This window comes from Puma concolor, chromosome F2 (assembly GCF_028749965.1).
Source record: "Puma concolor isolate L17-30 chromosome F2, mPumCon1.1.hap2, whole genome shotgun sequence".
Classification (NCBI taxonomy): Eukaryota; Metazoa; Chordata; class Mammalia; order Carnivora; family Felidae; genus Puma; species Puma concolor.
Genome location: NC_141684.1, coordinates 26,647,350 through 26,670,810, shown reverse-complemented (window position 1 = coordinate 26,670,810; position 23,461 = coordinate 26,647,350). Strand labels below are relative to the sequence as shown.

Genomic DNA, 23,461 nt, shown 5'->3' with positions numbered 1-23,461 from the left:
ATTTATTATTGAGAGACAGAGAGACACAGAGCGTGTGCAGGGGAGGGGTGGAGAGAGAGGGAGACATAGAATCTGAAGTAGGCACTAGGCTCTGAGCTGTCAGCACAGAGCCCGACACGGGGCTTGAACTCACAAACTGCGAAATCATGACCTGAGCCAAAGTCGGTCGCTTAACCAACTGAGTCACCCAGGCGCCCCAGGACATTTTTTATTTCAACCAACAGTTAATTATATTTGCTAAAGGTTTCTTAAAGATTATTATATATATCTTATATAGATAAGCAATAATTACACAACTGAAATGTACTAGTTCAATGTCAGAGCATTATAATATTTATTTAAAATATATGTGATTTAGAGGTTATTGTTTATATATTTTTCTAAATTCCCATGATTCTGAAATTATAAGATCAAAAATTCTTTTCCAAACCAGTTTAGGGAAATTAATACTAAGAATTTGTGAATACTGCCACTGTTCATTAGGCAAAGAAAAGCAGACGTTTTGATAGTTTACCAAAATATATCTATTCAACACGAAGTCAGCTTTCTCAATGTTGGGGTTACCCACTAAGTTAATAACTCTTCACAGATTTCTAATAAGTGATTAATGTTTCCTCAAGGAAACAACAGTTTTTTTCATTTCTCATTTATTTATGCATGTATATGAGAGTTATCTCTTCGTGAATTAAAATCGTAGTTTAATAGGTAAAAGAACCCATTTTGGATGTCTATCAATACCTATGCTTATTTTAACTTGCTGTTGTTCAATTTTAAATTTTAATTGATATATTTTATATTTTATTTGTTTTATATAAATTCCTTCTGATAAGCAGATTATAGATAAGCCCCATTATTTATTAACTAGAACGTTCTGCATTTTTTAATGTAAGGGGTTTTAGTTGTTTAATATGACTCTATATGCTGGGTAGAATACATCAAATATAAAATTAAATTTCATATTGAAACATAATGTGATATGTTAAGTATTAAAACTTTTTCTAAGTCCGATGACATTAGAAACTCTTGTATAACTGATATTGCATTTGTCTTTGTGACTGTAACTAGCTAAGAGACAAGATCTAGTCCAAAGATCAAAAATGTGCCATTTGTTGAATAAGAAGCTCGAAATTCTGTTGCTATGTCAGAATAAAATGCTCAGACAGTGACTCAATTGTTTCTTTATCTTTTTTTTAATGTTTACTTATTTTTGAGAGAGAGAGAGAGAGAGAGAGAGAGAGCACAGGTGGGGGGAGGGGCAGAGAGAGACACACACACACACAGAACCTGAAGCAGGCTCCAGGCTCTGAGCTGTTAGCACAGAGCCCAACACGGGGCTCGAACCCATGGACCATGAGATAATGACCTGAGCTGAGGTGGGATGCTTAACCAACTGAGCCACCCAGACACCCCCTCAACTATTAATAAAATGCAAGTGAAAGGGAAAGACACATCTCTGTTAAGTTAGCTAAACAGTGAAGAAAAAAAAAATAACGTGGTGGTCAGCTACATTTTCCTATTTTAAATTTGTTGCTCTGAGAGCACATTTTTGCATACTCAGAGTGCATCTTCAGTGACCCTGCCCACTCTTATCCTCTGCTTTCTCTCTGCAGACTTTACATTAATGCAGTCTCCAGCTCTGGGTCGATCATTTTCTGACAACAAAGTCACGAGAATGGTAGATGTATCAATAAAGTTGTATAGGTGTATGAGTGGTTATAGGAAAGGCATAAATCACACAACAACAAATGAATTATAAAACAGTGTGTATCACGTTTCTCAAATTTATCATTCTGCATTTTTAAGTCTTACTTTCATGAAGGGCATCTATACTATGCTTCTGAATATTTATGGTTTGGGAAGTTCCAATGACCCAAATGAAAACGTTAAATGAGGTTAATCTTTTAATGCATTTGGGGATAATATACTTCACCTTGACAAGCAGGGACCGGTGCATCCCATGCATGATACCCATAGGAAGACTTTCTGCACACAGCACTACTTTTTCCAACGAGTCGAAATCCTCTGTCACAGGCCCAGCGGACCACACTATTAAGTTGTCCACCCGTCTGACTGATAATGTATCCATGAGGCGGAGATTCTGGTGTGCTACAGTAGAAAGCTTTTCAAAAGACAAAGGAATCACTGTATAATTAATGAATCAGAAATTCTTTACAATACAGCATGGTAAAAAAATCTAAGTGAATACTAGTACTTAAAATAGGGCAACTGCCACCTGTGTGAATTTTACTTCATATGAACATAATATAATTTTCTATTTTCTTCACAGTCTGTTGAAATAACTTTTGGGAGACAAAACTATCTCTGAGCTTTCTTTTAATTTTTTATCATCTTGGAAGATGCATTCTGAATTGAAATATACATATTTTCTTAACACCCTACAGGTTGAAAAGCCCTAAAAATATTTCAGTGAATTTTAGAAACTGTACTTCTTGTCATTTGAAAGACCCATATGTAGGGTGCCTGGGTGGCTCAGTTAGTTGAGTGTCTGACTCTTGGTTTTGGCTCAGGTCATGATCTTGTGGTTCTTGGGTTCAAGCCCCACATTGGTCTCTGCACAGCCTGCTGGGGATTCTCTTTCTGCCCCTCTCCTGCTTGCTCTCTCTATCAAAATAAATACATACAATTTTAAAAATTTGAAGAAACTAAATGCCACAGTCTTGGTAGTAGTATTTTAGGGCATGTTATTTACATGTAACTTTGAAGGTATTTCCAGACACCTATATCATGTTAGGTCAAGCATTTCATTTTGGTTGATTTCTTTTTTTTTTTTTTTTTTAATTTTTTTTTCAACTTTTATTTATTTTTGGGACAGAGAGAGACAGAGCATGAACGGGGGAGGGGCAGAGAGAGAGGGAGACACAGAATCGGAAACAGGCTCCAGGCTCCGAGCCATCAGCCCAGAGCCTGACGCGGGGCTCGAACCCACGGACCGCGAGATCGTGACCTGGCTGAAGTCGGACGCTTAACCGACTGCGCCACCCAGGCACCCCTCATTTTGGTTGATTTCTAAATAGACCCCCCCACACTCCATAATCCTCTCTCCCAGTTTATTAAAGAGTTTCCATGCTGTCAAAGTGCTTACATATGGTGATAAAAATGTCAATAAAGTAAAACTTTCTTCATCTTTTGAAGTCTGAAATGTCAAAAGATAATGTCAAATATCTTTTTCATATATATGTACTTTTAAGGCTATTCAGCCTGGCAGGATACATTTACCCTTTGAAACTTCAATGTATTCATCTGAGAAAAATAAGACTTTAGGGGAAACTAGTAAGAAAGAGATTGGACCTGGAATACATATGTCATAACCTATTATTTCTAAAGAAAAATTTACAATATGTCAAGCTATTCTTGGGGTTAAAGTGGTGCTTTCAATGTGTTTATATCAAAATTTTTCAGAAATATCAACATAAATAAGGGTTTAATCTATAATATAGTCAATCTAATGATTATAATTGATTGATTTGAATGTTTTCCCTTTAAGTTACTATGATCATTAAAAATACATTTAATGTGCTGACTTTTAAATTCCATCTTTGGGCACAAATTTAATAAAAAGACATTTATATTGTTCATATGATAGAAATATAGATTGAAATATGAAAAAAATTTAATGATGACTGTGCATGCTTAAATTTTTTAAAACACTTCTTTGCATATGTAATAATATTATTAAAACTTAACATAAATATGTTGTATGATAAAACTTACATACATATTGGTATTATGGTGTCAGTGATAAGTCAATTCTAATATGTAGAAGACAAATGTTAATCAATTAAAATCAAACTATCATCTTATAGTTTTAAAATCAAAGTAAATAGACAAAATAATTTTATTTGTATATGATATAGATGCAAATTTATATAAATAAACAAATTTGAGAGTATATTTTTAGAACTGAAATTCAACATTTATTGAAGGCTATGCCTAGAATTTTTGTCAGAATTGTTTATAATTATAAAGTAATTTTCTGTTGAATTGATTAGCAATGACCCATGGCTTGGGGAGACATGATCAGAACACGATACAGAAAGAGATGCCTGATTGGTTTTGAAATATTCAGTTATTGAGCACAAACCCATTCCTCTGACATGATTTAGGATGACAAAAAAAGGAATATGAACTTTGAATAATGAATAACTATTTACATATACTTATTCAATAAGAAAATATTTGGCTCAGAATCATTAGACCCGATAAACAGGAAGGGGCATAGAAAAATTATTTCATCTTGTTATTAAAAAGGAATTTTATTCCATATCTTTCTAAATATTACTCACTGAAAAGCAGTAATAACAAAACAATTATTTTTTCAAAACTGAAGGTTTTTAAAGGATGTGCTGATCACTTCACTTTCAATATTTAACTTACTTAGCAGGTATCATAAATGGATGGATAATAAAAACAAAGATTTTTACCATGGTATGTTTATCTTTTGTTTAACCTTATCATATAAAGGAGTCATTCAATAGATCTGATACACACAATTGAGCAACGGTATTGCTATTTTGCAAGAATTCAAGGGAAATAAATGTATTGAAAAAAAAGTATTGAAGATACCAGACTTTAACTTATAACTAACATATATGTCATAAATACCCTAAATGCTTTTAATCTTTTCAAAAATCACAAGAGAGATATTGGATTATTATCATGACAATGGGGAAACTGAGACACAGAGAGGCTACATAAACTGCTCAAGGAACCTCAGTGCAGGACTGTGACTTAGATTCGTATCTAATTGAATAGTATCTGCGTCTGTGCTCTTTAGCCACAGCCATACTGAAGATGTCGGTGGGATCTGTACTGAAGTTGTAAGTATCACATACCTATATATCTTATCCGGAAGCCTTTTTTGTTATTGCCATGATCTGCTGACCATTGAAGAAATACTTCATGACCGTTGCTTGTTACATTAAAAGGAGATGAATAATCTCCACTGAGGGAAATAAGCACTGGACTTTGAATATTTGGTCCTTTGGGAAGAAAATAATACAATTTAGACATACCTGAAAAATTATGTTCCAATTTATCTTTAATATTTTATATGTTTAGAGTACTATTAACTATGGTGACATTTTGCTCCACAAGCAATTTATATCATCAACAGTACCTTAAAACATATTATCTTTGTTTTAAACATTTAATTCCACAGCCAAAGAATCTATAATTTGTAAAATAATAAGCTTAAGTACACTTTTCACATGGTATCTAGATAAACTTGATATTGATACTTCTAAGAATAACGGGGGAGATAAAACAAAATCATATAAGCAATTGTTTATACTGAAGGTCTGCATGTAAAATTAGAGTAGTTGAGATGAATTTATGAATATGCAGTAAATATAAATGATATTACCATCATACACCTGAAGAACATCAAATTCCTTTTCTGTCTGGAAGAATTCTACAAACATGCTGATATTATATCCTTTTTCTACTGAAATGCTCCAGGCACACATTTGAAGATTTGGGTAACTATCAGGATATCCCGGGCTCAGTATGACTCCAGTGGAATCCAGCCGTAATTCATTGGCAGGACAGAGCACTATCAAAGAAAGAAATCATTAACTAATGCTAGTGTGTTAGACCTAAGTTTAAACTGCATTTTAAACATTGGGTACTCCACTTTCATGTTTAATCATTATAAAGGAGACAATACTTTGAATTATGTGTTTGAAGAGATAATTTGTATTAAACTTGCAGTTCAAAACATGGAGGAATGACCAAAAAATTAAAAGATAAAACATTTATCTCCTTTGATTTCTTTATATACTTTCCCTACATTTCCTCATCTTCTTGTGTCCTCTCCCCGCTGCCCCTTTTGTTTATGTCTTTGCTTGTCCTTTTCCTTCCTTCCTTGTTACTCACTTTCATTTCTCCTCAAACTTTAACTCACTCAGGTATGTAGGGCCAGACAAGAAATTGCACTCTTTTGAGAGTATTCATTCCTGGCTAGGCTACTTCTGAACTCAGAGATGGGGGTAAGCCATGAGGATTTAACACAATTTTAGGTTACCAGTCATCTTTCAGTTCTTCGTGTTGTCTCCAGACCATAAATGTAAGACAAAGTATAACACTTCTTATTTCATAATGATACCACTGCTAGACAACAAATATATGTATATTCAAAAATACAGAAAATTTGTTATATGTTGACAATAAACATAATTATGATGTAACAGCCTCCAAAGTATAGTAAACTTTAGTTGTTGGCATCAAGCATAATGTTTTGGGCCAAATACAAACATCTACTTAAATTTGCATTTGGAATGAGAGCGTGGGCAAGATGATCAAATTCTTGCCATTCAAGTGATGCTATTTCAGCCTTTTGTTTTTTTTTCTTTTTTTAAATTTTTTTTTTTTTTTTTTTTTTTTTTTTTTTTTTAACGTTTATTTATTTTTGGGACAGAGAGAGACAGAGCATGAACGGGGGAGGGGCAGAGAGAGAGGGAGACACAGACTCGGAAACAGGCTCCAGGCTCTGAGCCATCAGCCCAGAGCCTGATGCGGGGCTCGAACTCACGGACCGCGAGATCGTGACCTGGCTGAAGTCGGACGCTTAACCGACTGCGCCACCCAGGCGCCCCTGTTTTTTTTTTCTTAAGAGTTTGAGTATTGGAGCTGCTCAGTATAGCTTACATTGTACAGAAGTAAACTCATATATACCAAACACTTTAGTTCAAATACAGAACTTTCTACTTGTCAGAACAGTGAGAGTGGTTACAGCAAAATGTCCCATGTGCACTATTGCTAAAAAGTTTTTAAATTTTGGAGAGACCAGTTTTGGGGTATTATTACTGGGGACATTCAACTGGTATGATGGGCAGAGTAGACCACTTTTGAGAATTTGGTGAGTTGGAAATGTTTCACACGACATTTCCTAATCCAATTACTATGAATCAATTTCCATCTTGGAGTTTGATAATGTGGATCTCAAAATAATTAGAATAGCACCTTAAGCAGTATTCTTGTTTTTCAGTGTTTGCTCAAATGAGCTAGGCTTGGAAACACCAAATATAGTTGCTGGAATATACATGAATAGATGAAAGATATATATTCATCACTTCCTGGATACAAGGACAATGAAATACTTTGAGTTATAAAGTCTCCATGTAGTATAGGGATAGAAAAGGATATAAAAATAATAGATTTTGGCAATATATAATTTCTCTTTAATCAAGTTGATAACTTGAAAAGAAATAATTTGAAAATAAAATTAACCATAACTAATATTAAGACACTTGAAAATTGACTAAAGAATATAGCATAGTTAGATATACTAAAAACAAAATACTAAACATAGAATATAGTAAAGCTAAAACATGTAAGAGTTGTTTTCCTTTTTTTTTTTTTTTTTTGGCTTTTACTTCTGCTTCTTTTACTTCAATCTAAGATGTTTGCTTCATGGATATAACTTTAAGATTTCTCAAAAATAATTAAGTAAATGGTAGCAGGTCATAAGCACTCTAAAAGAAATCTGACCTTTGCTTTTCATAAAATGAAAAATGTGTAAAATAAACAAAAACATTAACTTGACAATCGTAAATGAAATGAAAAATTTGAGTCAAAGATGAAGAATACATATTAGTGAGTATATAGCTATGGCATATTGAAATGACAGATGTATATAATCATATGGGAAGCTAAAGTAAGTTTAAGGAAGGGTTTATTTAGTGTGTGCTCAGCTATTTAATACCGTGGAATACTTAACTAAGTATCTGTTTGGCTTACTGAGCATGTGACTTCTTCACCAAAACCATTTAGCAACTTCATAGTTTGCCACAAAGTCCTCCAAGTTCAGTCCTTACCCACCTCCCCGAGTTTCTTTCCTCCTCCTCCTCCACTGAAGTGAAATGCTCCAAACATAGTAGATAAACTATGTGCAGCTTTTTGAACTCTGCACATTCATTCATCCGTGCTTCTGTTTCAAATGCCCTTTTTTCCTCTGCTGCATTTGAAATGTTACTGCCTTTCAACACCCAGATGAAGTGTCTCATCTTCTGTAAAATCCTTCCTGAACCACTCTGCTACCAATCTGAGCAGAATCGCTGATTTCCTTCTTGGTGTCTCTGCAATGTATGCTTTTATTACTGCAGTTAGCAATTTCATGGCTATTTCCTTAAATTTTTGGTGTCTCCCTTTCTGGGCTATGATTATTAAAAACCAAGTGCCATGTCCTATTTAATATGTTGGCCCCCATATTCTAAACTGAATAAATATTCCAGATTACTTTTGAAAACCTGATATGATTCAATATAATTTACTTTAAGTACACAAATTAACCTATTTTCATACTATCCAACACATACCAAGAAGCCCTACAACCATCAAGAATAAGAGGAATATGTATTGATTGTGACTATATGTTAAGACACTGTTAAGCGCCTGTTGTGCATTATGTCACTTATCCCAACAACTTTAGAAAGCGTGTACAATTCCTCCTGCCATTACACATACGAAGGAACCAATGCCCAGAAAGTTTAGAGTGCAGAGGTGTCACAGGTTCAGCTGGATGGACCCTGCAGTTTTAACCACCGAACATAATCGCCCATTATACTTCATTTATATCAAAATCTTTGAAAAGCAGCACATTTAGCATTGCTTTCCATAGTTTAAGCATGATAAAGAAAACTAAAAAGGATAAAGGGAAGAATAACAGAATTGATGCAGCCTCTTTTAGGAAAAGTGAGAAAACGTGAAGTAATTTAAGATAGACTAAAAACAATGTATATTCGTTCTAACAGACTCCAAAAGAATGACCGTTTTGGCAAGTCTGTGAATTCAGTCAAATAAAGAAAAAAAGGTAAAGTTAGAGTTTTGGCTTAAGTACCTGGTCAATTAGTTAATGTAATAACACTGCATAAACTAATTCTGAGAGATGATTTATTAGGGTTTAGCTAGTACCTGAAGTGCCATTATGAAATAAAAATTAGTCTTTTTTTGTGTTCTTGATAGTACATAGACTAGGAAGAGATGTAATTATTAATCAGTAGCAACTTCTGATTGTAGATTGAAAGTTTGAGTGATGAGGGATTATTAAGTAATTAAGGTATCTAGATTGTTTTATTTTAATTTTCAGAAACGTATTGAGATCCAGATACAAAAAAATAATTAAGTGTTGCCCTCTAAGAACTCACAAAAAATTTTATATATTGGAGTCAAAGAGAAAGTCCTGACATGTAATTGCTCTTTCACACCTTCTTGTGTCTGCCCAAGTTATTTTCACATGTATAATTTCCCAAAAGGCTAAAATTATATCCTCCACATTCACATCTAAATGTTTGAATATGTACCTTGAATAATCCTAAGTGGCTAAAAGGAAGTCTTGTGTGAAGGAGAAAATTGAATGAATGACATTTAAATATCAAGATTATAGGTGATAGGCTTCAGAAAACCCAAACAACTTCTAGATGCTCTGAAGTCATTGACTAAGAGCAAAGAAAATGCTCACATTGGTGTTCGTTTTTACCTCCAAACATGTCTTTCCTTTTGCTATTGTCAAAGCTTCTTGTGAAAATCCTTCCATTTTATTGCAAGGACTCCAATGGGGTAGAAAATTAAATGTTAATTCCTACTTATAGCATGTTTGGACTAATAAACATGCTATAACTAAGAAACGTAAAAATAAAAGTTTTGTTTTTGGCTCATTTTAATAGATAAAGTTAAAGGTCTGTGCAAGAAACAGATTTCCATTTCTCAGGAATAAACTCCACTGAAGGAAGTAATCCAAGAAAATCTGTGGAGGGATTGTCAAATTCAATTCAATTTCATTCAAATAAACCACTATTTATAATTAGTTACTATGTGGTGGGCTCTGTTTTGGGCCCTACGGGGTTACACAAATTAACAATATGTTATTTTTGAACACCAAAACTCTCGCACACCATTCAAGGTCCATCATGGTCTTACCCCTGTAATTTCACAGTGGATTCCTTCAAGTCTATACCTCTGTTTTCCACTTCTGTGTCTCCACATATTCATCTGTCATTTGGACCACCTTTTATTTATCTCTATTCTAAGTCTCACCCATCATTTGGAACGAAGATTCAGGGAGCAACAATTCCATCAAGCTTTCCCTGCCCCATAAACAATAAAACATTACATGATTCTATCGCCCCTTGACCTGTTTCCTAAACACTGTATTCCTACCACCTACATGGATGTTATATCCCTTAAGCCATGTTGCCTTCACAGCAGGAACCATTTATAGCTGGTTTGTTTGTTTGTTTGTTACTCAAACCCTTATATGTAACAGATGCTGGATTAAAGTTCAATGAATTTAGTGGTTAGAACATAACTATGTCAAGTAAAGGCAATCAACATTGGAGTCTTTAAGTTTTTTTCTCTTATTTTCCACCTCCATTTCCACTCCTCACAGTAAAATTAATTTAAATAAATTGAACTGACTTTGGGATAAACTAAAAGGAAAAAAAAATAGACCTTGGAAGAATAAGTAATTTTTAAAGTTAAATCTGAGAAATCATGAAATAAAAGACACTACATATAAGCTGTATAACTTTTAACATTATGGTCAGTTACATATTTATATAAAGTAGACTTTTCTCGATTTTTCCATTATTGGATTAAACATAAAACAAATGCTTAGAGATAAATAATCATAGGAATTGATACCTTGACAAACTGGAGGTGCTCCATCCATTTGAAGTCTTTCTCCTAATCTGCATGTCAGAATTGCATTACCAACCAAAGTAAATCCTGGAAGACACTGATACCTAATAATGTCACCTATTAAAAAAAAAAAAAGACAGAGGCTTCAGATAGGCAACAGGTTATGGTAACAATGAACAGATGTTTCTATTGCAAAAGTAGAATATTTTTTTTCCTTCAGTTATTTTCAATTGGTATAAAATTCTACTAGTTATAAGCAGGGATAATATTCAAAACATTGAACTACAAGTACCTCATGGACACTGACAAACCAGAACTGAAGCCAGGGGTAAACTACAGTAAGATTTAACTGGTGTGCACCAGTTGGATGTAAGCAATAGCAGTAAGGAAACAATCTAGTTGGTATAGTTAAGGTATTCATTAAAAATATATTAAGCTAGTTAAAATGATTCAGAATTATTGCTTTTATATTAAGTTTACAGTAGTCATTGATATTTTCTTAACTTCTCAACCAAAATCAATATGATGATAATGATGAGTTTATTATAGGAATGTTAAAATGTCTTCTTTTGTTACATCATTTTTTGAACTGTGAGACATTATTGTGATTTAATTTCCAAAGGGCTTTATTTACTATTAAATTGAGCATAATCCACCACTTGTCTTTAAAGATATGGAAATAAAGCATATCTTCTAATACACCCTATATATTCTTCATTGTATGTTTCAGGCTTGAGCCTGAATTCAAAGAACATTACTGTATTGCAAGGTAACAAAATAATAATTTGGAAGGAAGCAAATTATTGACCACCAGAACATGGTTGTATGGTTCAAATGATCATGCTGGTTTTCCAATTACATATCCTAGAGATACAGAATTCTTGCTTTTTGCCTAATACTCCCTTTTGGTCTTTTCACTACTGTCCAATTTTAAGAATTCCAAACAATCCCCATCAATCCAGAGAAAGACAGTCTAAGAGAGGTCACTACTATTCTGTTTATTTCTTTTAAAGAAAATACTTCTAGTAACACTATGTTTTTAAAAAATAATTTATCAGACTTTACCTATTTCAAATTCATCATCTTCTGTCAAAATTTCAGCATTGGGTACAGGTGGCGGAGGCTGGCACACTCTTAGTTGATAAGCTATAAAAATAGACAATGTGTTTATTCCTTCTCTAAGAGGCTGTATATATTCACACATGTGAAAAAAAATAATGCAAGCTTTATTTGTAAGAATAAAAATAAATGGTATAATTTATCAAGTTTCAATTATTTGTTTATTTAAAAGATGATACAATATTGAGGGAAAACAAATCATTCCTTAGATGCCAACATATTTTCCAGGGGAAGAATGCTTACCTGTAACTCCTTATTTCTTACCCTCATTCTATTCCTTCTTGTTATGTGCTTCACAACAACTGTTAATTTTCTCCTTGGCATTATCACAATTAGCAATTTTATATTCATTACACATACATCATTATAAATATTTCATTGTTATGTGCCCAATGCCAAGGTTCATCTCAGTCTCCTGCACCTAGCAAAGTGCCTGGCATGTACTTATAATCGCAAGCAAGTACTCAATGCTTACTCGATTCCGGAAAATATTATAAATATTTTACTAACATTAACTCAGTCCTCACAAAAAATGTGTTTATATTATTACTTAATTCATGACTATGTCTAGAATCATCACCATTTTATAAAAGAAAAAACTGTCACAGAGAATCAAAGAATTTGTCTAAATCACACAGCTGTAATGTAACAGAACTGAGATTTGAACCTGGGTAGTCTGGCTCCAGAACCTTCTTTCCCCATGTTATATGAGTATATTCATGAAATACCTATTAGTTATATTTCATGATTCTAATAATCTACATCACTTGAATAGGTTGTCCCCTTTAGATTAGAAACACTCCTATTTGGCATAGTTTAAAAGCCACCACAATAAAAATTTTTGAAGAATCCAAGTATCATGACTGCTAGCCCCATCTGATATCTACATCACAGTTTTATTTTCACTATGATTTATAAATAATGTAATATAATCTTGTTTAGTCAAGAACACACTTTATCATAACATTTGACGAGTGCGTTTCATATGCTTAATTTTATTGCTTAAACTCAGGAGTTAAATTATTTAGGTACCTCAATGATCAGATAATGAGAATGAGGTTTAAAAGACATAGTAACTTGTCTGAGCTCACACAACTAGTACAGGGTTTATCCAAGACTCCAGCCTCTGTCCCCTAACCCCAAAGCCCATACCTTCAGTATTGCCACTATCATGAAAGAATTATGAGAGTACTGGGGAACATCAACTGGACCAGTTAAGGAAGACTCCTAGAAAAGGAGATGGATAAAGTACGGTTTGTTTTTCTTAATTTTTTAATGTTTATTTATTTTTGAGAGAGAGAGACAGAGAGAGAGAGGATGGGGGAGGGGCAGAGAAAGAGGGAGACACAGCATCTGAAGTAGGCTCCAGGCTCTGAGCTGTCAGCAAAGAGCCTGACGAGGGGCTCGATCTCATGGACTGCAAGATCATGACCTGAGCCAAAGTCCAACGCTTAACTGACTGAGCCACCCAGGCACCCCAACGTTTTAAAGAACGAGTAAGATTGGGGCGCCTGAGTGGCGCAGTCGGTTAAGCGTCCGACTTCAACCAGGTCACGATCTCACGGTCCGTGAGTTCGAGCCCCGCGTCAGGCTCTGGGCTGATGGCTCAGAGCCTGGAGCCTGTTTCCGATTCTGTGTCTCCCTCTCTCTCTGCCCCTCCCCCGTTCATGCTCTGTCTCTCTCTGTCCCAAAAATAAATAAACATTGAAAAAAAAAATTAAAAAAAAAAAAAAGAACGAGTAAGATTTTTCCAGTTCTGAAGGGTAATCATGGACATGAGATCGTTGCAGATGGAGGAGAAAACATGAGCAACAAGTTGGGCACTGATTCATCATGATGTAACAAAAGGCCATTTATAAGAGGTCAATCGATTAATACACCTCCAGGGTTCTAAGGACAGAAAAAAATAAGAACGTTTTTTGAAATGTAGCTGAAGAGGGATGAATCAAGGAAAATTTTCGTTTCAATTTCCTGCTGTAAATTTTTGTCTGTCTCTTCAAACATCTTCCTTCCAGTACTTCAACCTGTTTATAAAAGCACTTGCTGTGCAAAGATGTTAATTTGCAAGTAAAACACTGCTCTACACAAAAGGGTTACCAACTAGAGAAAAGACTCACTGGGAAAGAAGCCCAGGACAGAAAAGTGTAACCTGGATTTTTGAGACGAAAGTTTAAAGTAACATTAGGCATTTTTAAATCATTTTCCTGATCGTAGACCTTAAGAGGGATACAATTACCAAGGCAAAAGGCAATTGTAATAAATGCCAAAGAGGTAAGAGAAAGGGGATATATAGAAAGGTATAGGGAGCCCAGTATGGAGAAATCCTTAGGAGACTATGCTTCAGAGGAGAGCATTTTATCTCACCTTTTTTTTTTTTTAATTTTATTTTTAATGTTTATTCTTGAGACAGAGAGAGACAGGCAGAGCGTGAGTGAGGGAGGAGCAGAAAGAGAGGGAGAGACACAGAATCGGAAGCAGGCCCCAGGCTCTGAGCTGTCAGCACAGAGCCAGACTCAGGGCTCAGATATATGAACTGCAAAATCATGACCTGAGCCAAAGTGGGACACTTAACCTACTGAGCCACACAGGTACCCAGGGCATTTTATCTCATCTTGACGTAGAACAGAGATCAACTCAGAAGTTAGCAAAGTGTAGAGAGATGCCCACACATGTATTATTTCACTTTTGTTTGCCCATAAAATTATTTTTGATTTTCATGCTAAGAATAAATTAGTTTATTATTTTAAGAAAGAGCACATTTTTTATCAGTGAGGAATCCATGGCTAGTGTCATCTGTAGAACATGCTTAGAATGACCTACATAACTCAGTTGCAGAGTTTATAAGACTAGGGATTATAAATTATTATTAATAAGAATCTGATATTCAGACATATTGCACTATTAAAAAAAATTTTTAGGTTTTATTTTAGAAGGAGAGAGAGCATGGTGGGGGGGAGGGGGGTGGTGGGCAGAGAAGGGCAGAGGGAAAAAGAGTGAGGGAATCCTAAGCAGGCTCCATGCCAATGCAGAGCCCAATATGGGGCTTGATCCCATGACGGTGAGATCATGACCTGAGCTGAAATCAAGAATCAGACACTGAACTGACGGAGTCACCCAGGCACCCTGAGATTTTGTACTATTTCCCAAGACCACATGGGTGTTGTGAGCTAAATTCTTTCTTATTCTCTGTTCTCTTCCATGACCTGCAGTTTTATAAAATGTGTCTTGGGAACCAAGAGATCACTTTAGGGTCATGGAGGGTCTGAGGAGGGGTAATGTCCCGTCCTCTTGCCTCTACTTCATAAAAGCCATTCTATGTCCCTCAATTTTATAGATTTGAATTCTGAATAAAGTTCCCTTTGAACAAATTTTCTACAATCCCCACCTAAGTGATTTCATTGATTCTTGTGACTTCAAGTCTGATTTGTGTCTTAATTCCCAATTTTATATCACCTGGATAAATATGTCTTCTGAGCTCCTCACTGCCTACCTACACTGACCCCTTACTGGTATCTTCTAATCACAGGTGTTGCACACACAGCATGACTTGTCTCAACATTTACTAATAATTGTCCATTTCTTAGCCTATTTGTTCATTGTTCGTGTCTCTGCTTCGACTTTAAATAATATGAGAGAGAAGACTGTTTATCTGCTTTTTCACAATTATATGCTCCTGTAACTATGCATATAACCCAACAAATATTTACTAAATAGCATATGAAACACTGGCTTCCCTGGGAAGGAATGAGTCTCTGAACAGTCTTCCCTGGGATTATTATGTCCTTTAAATTTGCAAGTGGGCATAAAATAGAAGTAATTGTGGGTGACAGTGCTAGGAAATGAGATCTAGGCAGGCCCTATTTACACGGTAGAACTATGTAATTCTGACTATAATGTAAAGGAGAAGGAAATAATGAAGGAAACTCCTTTTCATCTGTTTTTCTTTTGACTCTTAAAGACAAGTACTACAAAAAGTAAATAAATCATAAACAGCTTCCAACAATTCGGTTTTCAATCTTCATCCATTTCTGCTGGTTTGTTTGCTAAAATAAGTCTACAATTTGTCCAGTGTCTTTACATTCTTTCTGCGAACTTCTCAGTGTAGACCTGTCATTTCAAACCTATTGTACTGAGTGCCCATCAAAATTTATGTCGTTCTTGGAACTTTAGAATGTTATGTGGAAATAGAGTTGTTGCAGACACAATGAATTAATTTGAGGTCATATTGAATCAAGGCAGGCCCTTAAAACACCATGCTGTCCCTATAAAAAGAGAGAAGACAGAGATGGATGAACAGGGAAGACATGTGACAGGGACAGAGAATGGAGTGCCAAAGATTTCTGGCTACCCCCAGCAGCTAGAATGAGTCAAGGAAGGATCCTCACATACAGCCTTTGGAGAGAGCATGGCCCTGTCGATACACTGATTTCACACTTCTGGCTTCTAGAACTGTGAGGGGAAAAAATTCTGTTTGCTTAATCCAGCCAGTTTGTGGTGCTCTATTTACAGCAGCCCTAGAAAATAAATGCACATGAGTTATTAAGTTTGTCTACAGGATGTTTCTTGCCTTCTGTGTCTCTCTAGTGCAATCCTTCCTATACACAAAGGAAGCGATGGAAGGGAGGTAAGACTATATTTTTGAGGAGTCCACTGTGTGCAAACAACTCTGCAAGCTACTTTACATGAGTTACTTCATTTAATGCCCAAATTACTACATCAAGATATGTGTAAATAGCTCATGTTGCTAAGAGAGACACTCCATTTCAGAATGGTTGAATTATGTACCCAGTTCAATGAGCCAGAATTTGAGCCACGTGCTTGAAAACTAAGCCATATTTTCTCCTGCATTTACAGACAAATCAACTTGGACTGGAGAATTATTTTGGTGCTGCCATTTCCCTACTGTCAATGTATAAACATTGGCCTACAGATTAAATTTGTAATCTTAGATAAAGCAACTTTCTTACCTTAATTCTCACCCATCCCTCATATGAGATGTCTGCTACATTTCATCTGAACTTTGTCAGGTCCCTTATATTTACCATGTTAATTCCCTAGTATACACTGTCATTTTTGACAGCCTTGCAGGCCTGAATATTGGAACCATAACACTTAGCATTAAGGGTTCTACTATCTTAAATTATTCCACCTTTACTCATTAATGTGTTAGTGCTTGCTCCATGTTTAGCTTGTGTGGGACCATTTCCTACATGTTTACATTTCCTGTAGTGTCTAACACTTTATTTTGTTGTTTATTAAATACATATTATGGGGGGCCTAGTATGTATCAGACACCACATCTTATGTGCTGGGAATGTGGTAGTGAAAAATATGCAGACACAATCGTGCGCTTAAAGGCACTAATTATCAGAAAGATGTTAATCAAATTATCTTATTAATGAGTGGAAACTAGCTGAAACAAGGTGTGTGTGTGTGTGTGTGTGTGTGTGTGTGTGTGTAGGGGAGAGGGATGACACATAGAATAATAACCCAGGCAGAGGAATCAGCAAGCGTAATGCCAGCAAAGAGGAAGGCTGGGCGGGGTGGGGAGTGGGGGGCTGGGTGAGAGCCCTGGACTGAGTGAGAAGGGATGAGAAAGACTGGTAAATTGGGGCTAAGTCCGACAGGAGGCTATGGGCTGCACTCAGGATTTGTTTATTTTAATCTGAGGCGAATGACAAACCTGTGAAGAGTTTTACATCTGGGAGTAATGTGATCAGATTTCTCCTTTAAAAAAATAACTGGCTACAGGAAGAAAAATAAACGCAATTGGAAGGGGACAAAGGTGGATACCCAGAGACTCCTAAAGAGTCTATATTGCAGCGGGTGTTAAATAAACAATTGTTGATTGGATCTAAAAAAACTCACAAGTGTCCTCAAATGGCTTGACATTAAATTAAAAGTCTTGATTATATTCTCCAAGGGCCTCTAACTTTGTTTAATTAACTTCAGCCCCACCTATTGACTGGTTTATAATTTTAGCTGCAAATGTAGAGTTCCTCTCCTCCACTTAAAACTCAAGTACTCCTGATTTGCCATATCACCCACCTATGATGCCATTCTCACCTCATAAAAAATATTAAACCACATCTCTACACTCTCATAATAAGAAACTTTGAAAAATCAAACTCATCTACAATCTACCCCTTACTGTAGTCCCTCCCATTCCCTAATCAACATTGCTCTCAAGTGGTTGACAGGGTAACATTTGATGACATGTCTAAAACTATGCTCTATATAATTTTATTTTTATCTATCTTGCCTTCTTGAAACCTATCTTCCTGTGTTTTTTATAACTTTGCTCTCAGATGACTAAAATAAAGACATTGTCCCTATTAACTCATGTTAACTAGAGTTAACCTCTTGCGGTTACTCTGTTTCACATCTATTTTCCCTCTGGCAATTTTCACAATCCCTAAGAATTGTTTACTGTCCATTTCCTTACACTAGAATATAGACTGTGTGAGAACAGGGACTTTTGATTATCTTATCAGCAGCTAACTTCTCAGGTCATAACACAGTACCTGGCCTGGAAGTAGTCAATAAATGTTTGCTGAGTGATTGAATGCTAGGACAATGAAAGAATGAATAATGAATGAGAAAAAGCTATATATGAAATAAATTCTTACCATATTGAGTATGAACTCAGTCCAGACTCTCTCTGGTTGTAAATCCTGTTTCCAATGCTGACAAATTGGGAAATATTGGGCAAGTTACTTAATCTCAACCTCACTTCTTCTCACTTGTAAATAGCAGTGATAATAGTAATAACGTTATGCCAACTCAAAGGGTGATTATAAGGATCAAAATGTTTATATACACAAAGCACTTGGAGCAGTGCCTGGCACATAGTAAGTACTCTATAAGGGTAAGCTCTTGTATCAAATTGGAGTTCAATTCCTTCCACATATTTGGTGTTTGCCGATGAATAAGAGCATGTGGTAAAATATACTTTCGCTTTTCCCAAGTTTCACTTTTTATTTATGAAAAACACTCTGATTTGACAATTACTTAAATAATTATGAATAGTTTAGGCATATTGTCTTGGTTGGTAGGAGCAGGGTGTAATAAGGCAACAGTTTAAGGTGTGATGTAACTGAAGAGGAATTAAACCGTGCAGCTCTGATTTTTCTGAAGATGTTTCTATCAACCCAATAAACATCACTGGAAAGAAAGATATATATTCTCCAATTTGTGTTGATGAGTAAAATCTTTTGTGCACAAGGCAGCCTGACCTAGTTTTTATTCTGGAAGCTGACTGTGTTCAAATCTTGGCTCTGCTATTTGTTAGCTCCGCTACTTGTTAGCTCCATGACCTTAGGTAAACTGCTCAGACTCTGGGCTTTCGTTTTCTCAGCTGCAAAATAAACATAAATCTAAGATGAGTTAATATATTGTAAAGTGCTTAGAATTGTGCCATTTCAAAGGGAGAATGCAGTCCCTGTTTGGCAAAGGTTAACGTGAGCGTGGCAGCTGTGATTATGGCTATGCCCCGGAAACATATAATCTCAATCTGACATGACTCTGCTCACAACCCCGATGTCATTCAAAGGACTAGTACCCATGTGATTTCCCAGGACACATCAAACTATTCACCTTGGTTCTACTGTGCTTTAAACTGGATATTTGAAAATGCTGAGATTCCTTATTTGTTTTACCCAGATGTACACTACACTGTAACAGAAAGTCCTTAGCTTCAGTAACTCATTTGATAGCTATGTATGTTGTTGCATATGTCTTGGTCTTAAAACTGCTAGTACAGTGCTCTGGAAATCATATTTTAAAAATATTAACTAAGAACTAATTGAATTAAAGCAATATTACATCCTCTGTAATGTATCTACTTAGGTTATTTTGGAAGAAAATAAACAGGTCTAGGATGAATACTCAATATTATATGGGGTAGTACCCTAGATTGTTTGAACTAGAAGTTATGATACAAATATTTAGTCTGACTTTTTTTCTTTTTTAGGGAGTGGAAGGAATAAAACAGACCTAGAGAAATGAAATGAGGTAAACAAAGCCACACATTCGGTTGTAGGCAGAACATATATTTTACTCCATGCTTTTCGCGGATTGTTCTATTTAGAAGCACCTTTACAGTTATGACCATTAATGAAAAAAAGCTGTATAATAGATATTTACATATTTAGAATATACTTCTGACTTAAATCTGTGTTCTTTTTTTATAAGAATCATTTCATTTGACATGTCCCTCAGATTTACGATGCCACTTACTAGTTAATAATTACATGGGGGCATCATATTCTACATGTCAGTATCTTTGGAGGATGACTATTGCTTACATGGTGCCATGTTTGGTTCAGATGTGTATAGATGTCCTGTTGCTGGTCCAACAGATTTTCTTCTTGAAGTCACTTTATTGTTTTTTAATCTTATTTAGTTAGCTAGTTAGCTATTTTAATTTAAATATTAGTTACTCAACATACAGAGCAATATTGGTTTCAGGAGTAGAGTTTAGTGATTCATGCAACTTACACACAACACCCAGTGCTCATCATAACAAGTTCTCTCTTTAATATGCATCACTCATCTAGCCTATCCCTCACCCTCCTCCCTCTATCAACCCTCAGTTTGTTCTCTATCACTTTAAAGTTTAATTCTGGCAACATTTGTCAGTTATTTTTAATTTCTTATTTTCTTTATAATGAAATGTTCAACCCAATTCCAGAAAAGAATGCTACATTTATCTACTTCGGTTCCACTGAACTATTAAAGGCTTCTTCATAAAAAACACAGAACACTGACAAATTGCCATTCCTTCTCTAAACCAAAAAAGCACAAGTGTGCAACCTTTCTGCCAAGTACCAACACAGTATCTCTTACAGAGGAAAAAATGACAATTTTCTCTGTTCCCTTATAAATTCTAAGCTCTGTCTAACCACTGGTAAGCTTCATGGTGACTCAGGTTAATTGAAATACAATAATTTCATGATTTAGGGAAGATTTGGAGGAGGAAAAGCATTGATAAGGATATGTTCAGTTATGCACATTTTTCAATGTTATTTCAAAAGTTATGTAAAGTAAATTAAAGCAGACCCACTTGAAAGAAGGGTTAGGAGTATTTAAAATAAATACTTCCAAGTTCTAATTAAGTGAGAAAAATAATACACACATTTTTTTCCATCTTGGAGAAAATCTGCTAGCAAGTTGACAAGAACCATACAGGAAAGTTTTAGCAGTGCTTAAATTACTTACAAATATCACTTTTACTCCATTAATATTTTACAATCAGTTTGTTTCTCTGCCTATATAAGGAAGAATCTTAGAAATCAGGAGCAAATGACTCATGTCTGGATTTAGAGTTGAGACTGAATAAGTCCCTATCATGAGAAAAGAATGAATAAGAAGTCGCTCCTGGTATTTATTTAGAGATGGAATAACAGAAGTATAGTAAACAAAACTATTAGGAAGTGTCCTGAATTATCAATCAAAATGTTTCAATATCTGCTGTATGAATTAAGTTCCCAATATTCAGATAGCTCATTGAAAATATCTTGCCTTAGTACTAAGCTCATTAGAATCTGCAGAGTGATATGCCAAGGATCTCTTCTCTATGTAGTTGAGTCACCTGGCACATCAGTAGAAAACAGAACACATCAGCATTATCATTTGATCTTTGTCAGTCTCTATTTTCCTCTCCCTGTTCACCACCATTGTTTGCTTTGCTTTTGGCTTTAAACAAAGATGCTATAAGCTATCATTAACTATCATAAACTACCCTGCATATTGAAAATAGAACAAACAAACAAACAAAACACACAGCTCAGGTGTTCTCTCAGCTTCGAACTGGCCTGGCTCTAATTGACAGGCCCTGACTTTCCACTGTTGACCAATAACAATTTCACTAACATCTAGCATCAGACATGACAACTCTTTGACCTTGTTGGAACAAGACAAAAAGAAGACGTTTCCATAATTATGTCTGAGCACAACAAAAAATAACAACACTATCCAAACTGCCAAAATGACCAAGAGACTTCCATCTCAGCTAATATGAGCAAATTTGCTTCCATACCAATTATTGTTCCAGGTATGTTCCATTCCTTCCACCTTCTAGAAAAAAAAAAGTACCAAGACATCCAATTATAGAACGTCTCCAATTTTCTAACAACACCCAATCCAGAGATAAATCGTGCTTCCTTGAACCTTCCAGAACCATCTTACACAGCCCAACTCCTGTAACAAGCCTCTCCTAATACCCTCTTTACTGGGGCACCACAGAGTCCCTCATGGTGTGTTGTCTCACTCATTACAGTAAACAAATAAACCTACTCATCATACAAAATCAATGCTACAACTTATCAATGGGTGTGCACATAAAGCCAAATGTCAAAATACAGTAAGCAATTTTGGCATGATTTTAGTCCCTTAGTATTTAGTCCCTTAGTATGGTATTATCTTTTCCTCAAAATGGTTTCATCAGTTTGGTTTTTTAGTTTCTTCACCTATATATATATATATATAATATTGTATGATGTCCAAACCCCCTATGCTCTCCAGATATCAAACAATGAAACACTTTGAGTTCAATGCTCTATCTACTGACATATGAAAGGAGGTCAGGTCTTTAGGTTGTGTGAGCCAAAGGGGTCACATAGTTCAAAGCAACGGTGATTTATGTTTTATATAAAATGTGTCCTTATACCTGCAGCGGTCTCTTTTAGGATGGGACTTTGTGGAGTTAAATATACTTTCCCTAAATGCAGCATTTATTGTAAAGGCAACAGAAACTTAAAAGATGACCTAAAAGACATTACAAGCCTTTTAAATACATTTCTTAAAAATTATCTGGAAGCCGATATATAATCAACTCATTCTTTTACAGTTGTGCCAATAATGGAAAACAACAGACAATATAAATTGAATTCTATTATGCTTATTAAGAAAGTCATCTGTGTATAAAGTGAGGGCCTCTAATATTCTGATGTTAGAAAAAGTGATGCCCTGGATAATAGATTTAAGTGTAATAATACTACCTTCAGTTTTAAATGAATAAATATATATTCTGGCTATACTATAGTTTCCTAGTTGTTTGGTTGCCATAAGTCAGACACCCAATAAAAACTATCTTCTCTTCACACAGTGACTATAGCACATTTTGGAAACTGTAAAGAACATACTAAGTTGCAATAAACCTACATGTTTTTATTAGTTTGTAGGTCCTGAAGAAGAGAAGCACTAAGAGCTTTGAAGTTCTAAGTTTCAATTAGGAGAGTTATCTTCTAGAAAATGAGATGACCTATTACCTGGCTAAAAATGAAAATCACGTGGGCTGAATTTTTAAAGAAAAATTTGATTTACCATTACATATAACCTATGTGTGGGGCACCTGGGTGGCTCAGTTGGTTGAGCGTCCGACTTCGGCTCAGGTCATGATCTCATGGTTCGTGAGTTCGAGCCCCGCATTGGGCTCTGTGCTGACAGCTCGGAACCTGGAGTCTGCTTCAGATTCGGTGTCTCCCTCTCTCTCTGCCCCTGTCCCACTCGCATTCTGTCTCTCTCTCAAAAATAAATAAACATTTAAAAAATTTATAAATATAACCTATGTGTCAGGCAATACCAGCTTAGGACATTGTGTGGCATTTAGTAAGAATTCTATATATTTTAGCTATTTTTATTGTTGATAATGCTGTCGTCATTATTTAAAAAGAGGTCATTCTTT

At 35.3% G+C, this 23,461-nt stretch overlaps 1 protein-coding gene across 6 annotated transcripts in view; it reads right to left on the bottom strand.

Moving 5' to 3' along the window:
- CSMD3 (CUB and Sushi multiple domains 3) overlaps positions 1 to 23,461 on the bottom strand; it is a 1,257,965-nt gene that overhangs the window by 86,754 nt on the left and 1,147,750 nt on the right. For all 6 annotated transcript variants that reach the window (XM_086695899.1, XM_086695901.1, XM_086695900.1 and 3 more), the window contains 5 exons: positions 11,722 to 11,802; positions 10,660 to 10,773; positions 5,384 to 5,572; positions 4,854 to 5,000; positions 1,931 to 2,119 (listed from right to left, as the gene is read on the bottom strand). In XM_086695899.1, the coding sequence (XP_086552025.1) occupies positions 1,931 to 2,119; positions 4,854 to 5,000; positions 5,384 to 5,572; positions 10,660 to 10,773; positions 11,722 to 11,802 (720 nt within the window). The remainder of the gene's footprint in view (positions 1 to 1,930; positions 2,120 to 4,853; positions 5,001 to 5,383; positions 5,573 to 10,659; positions 10,774 to 11,721; positions 11,803 to 23,461) is intronic.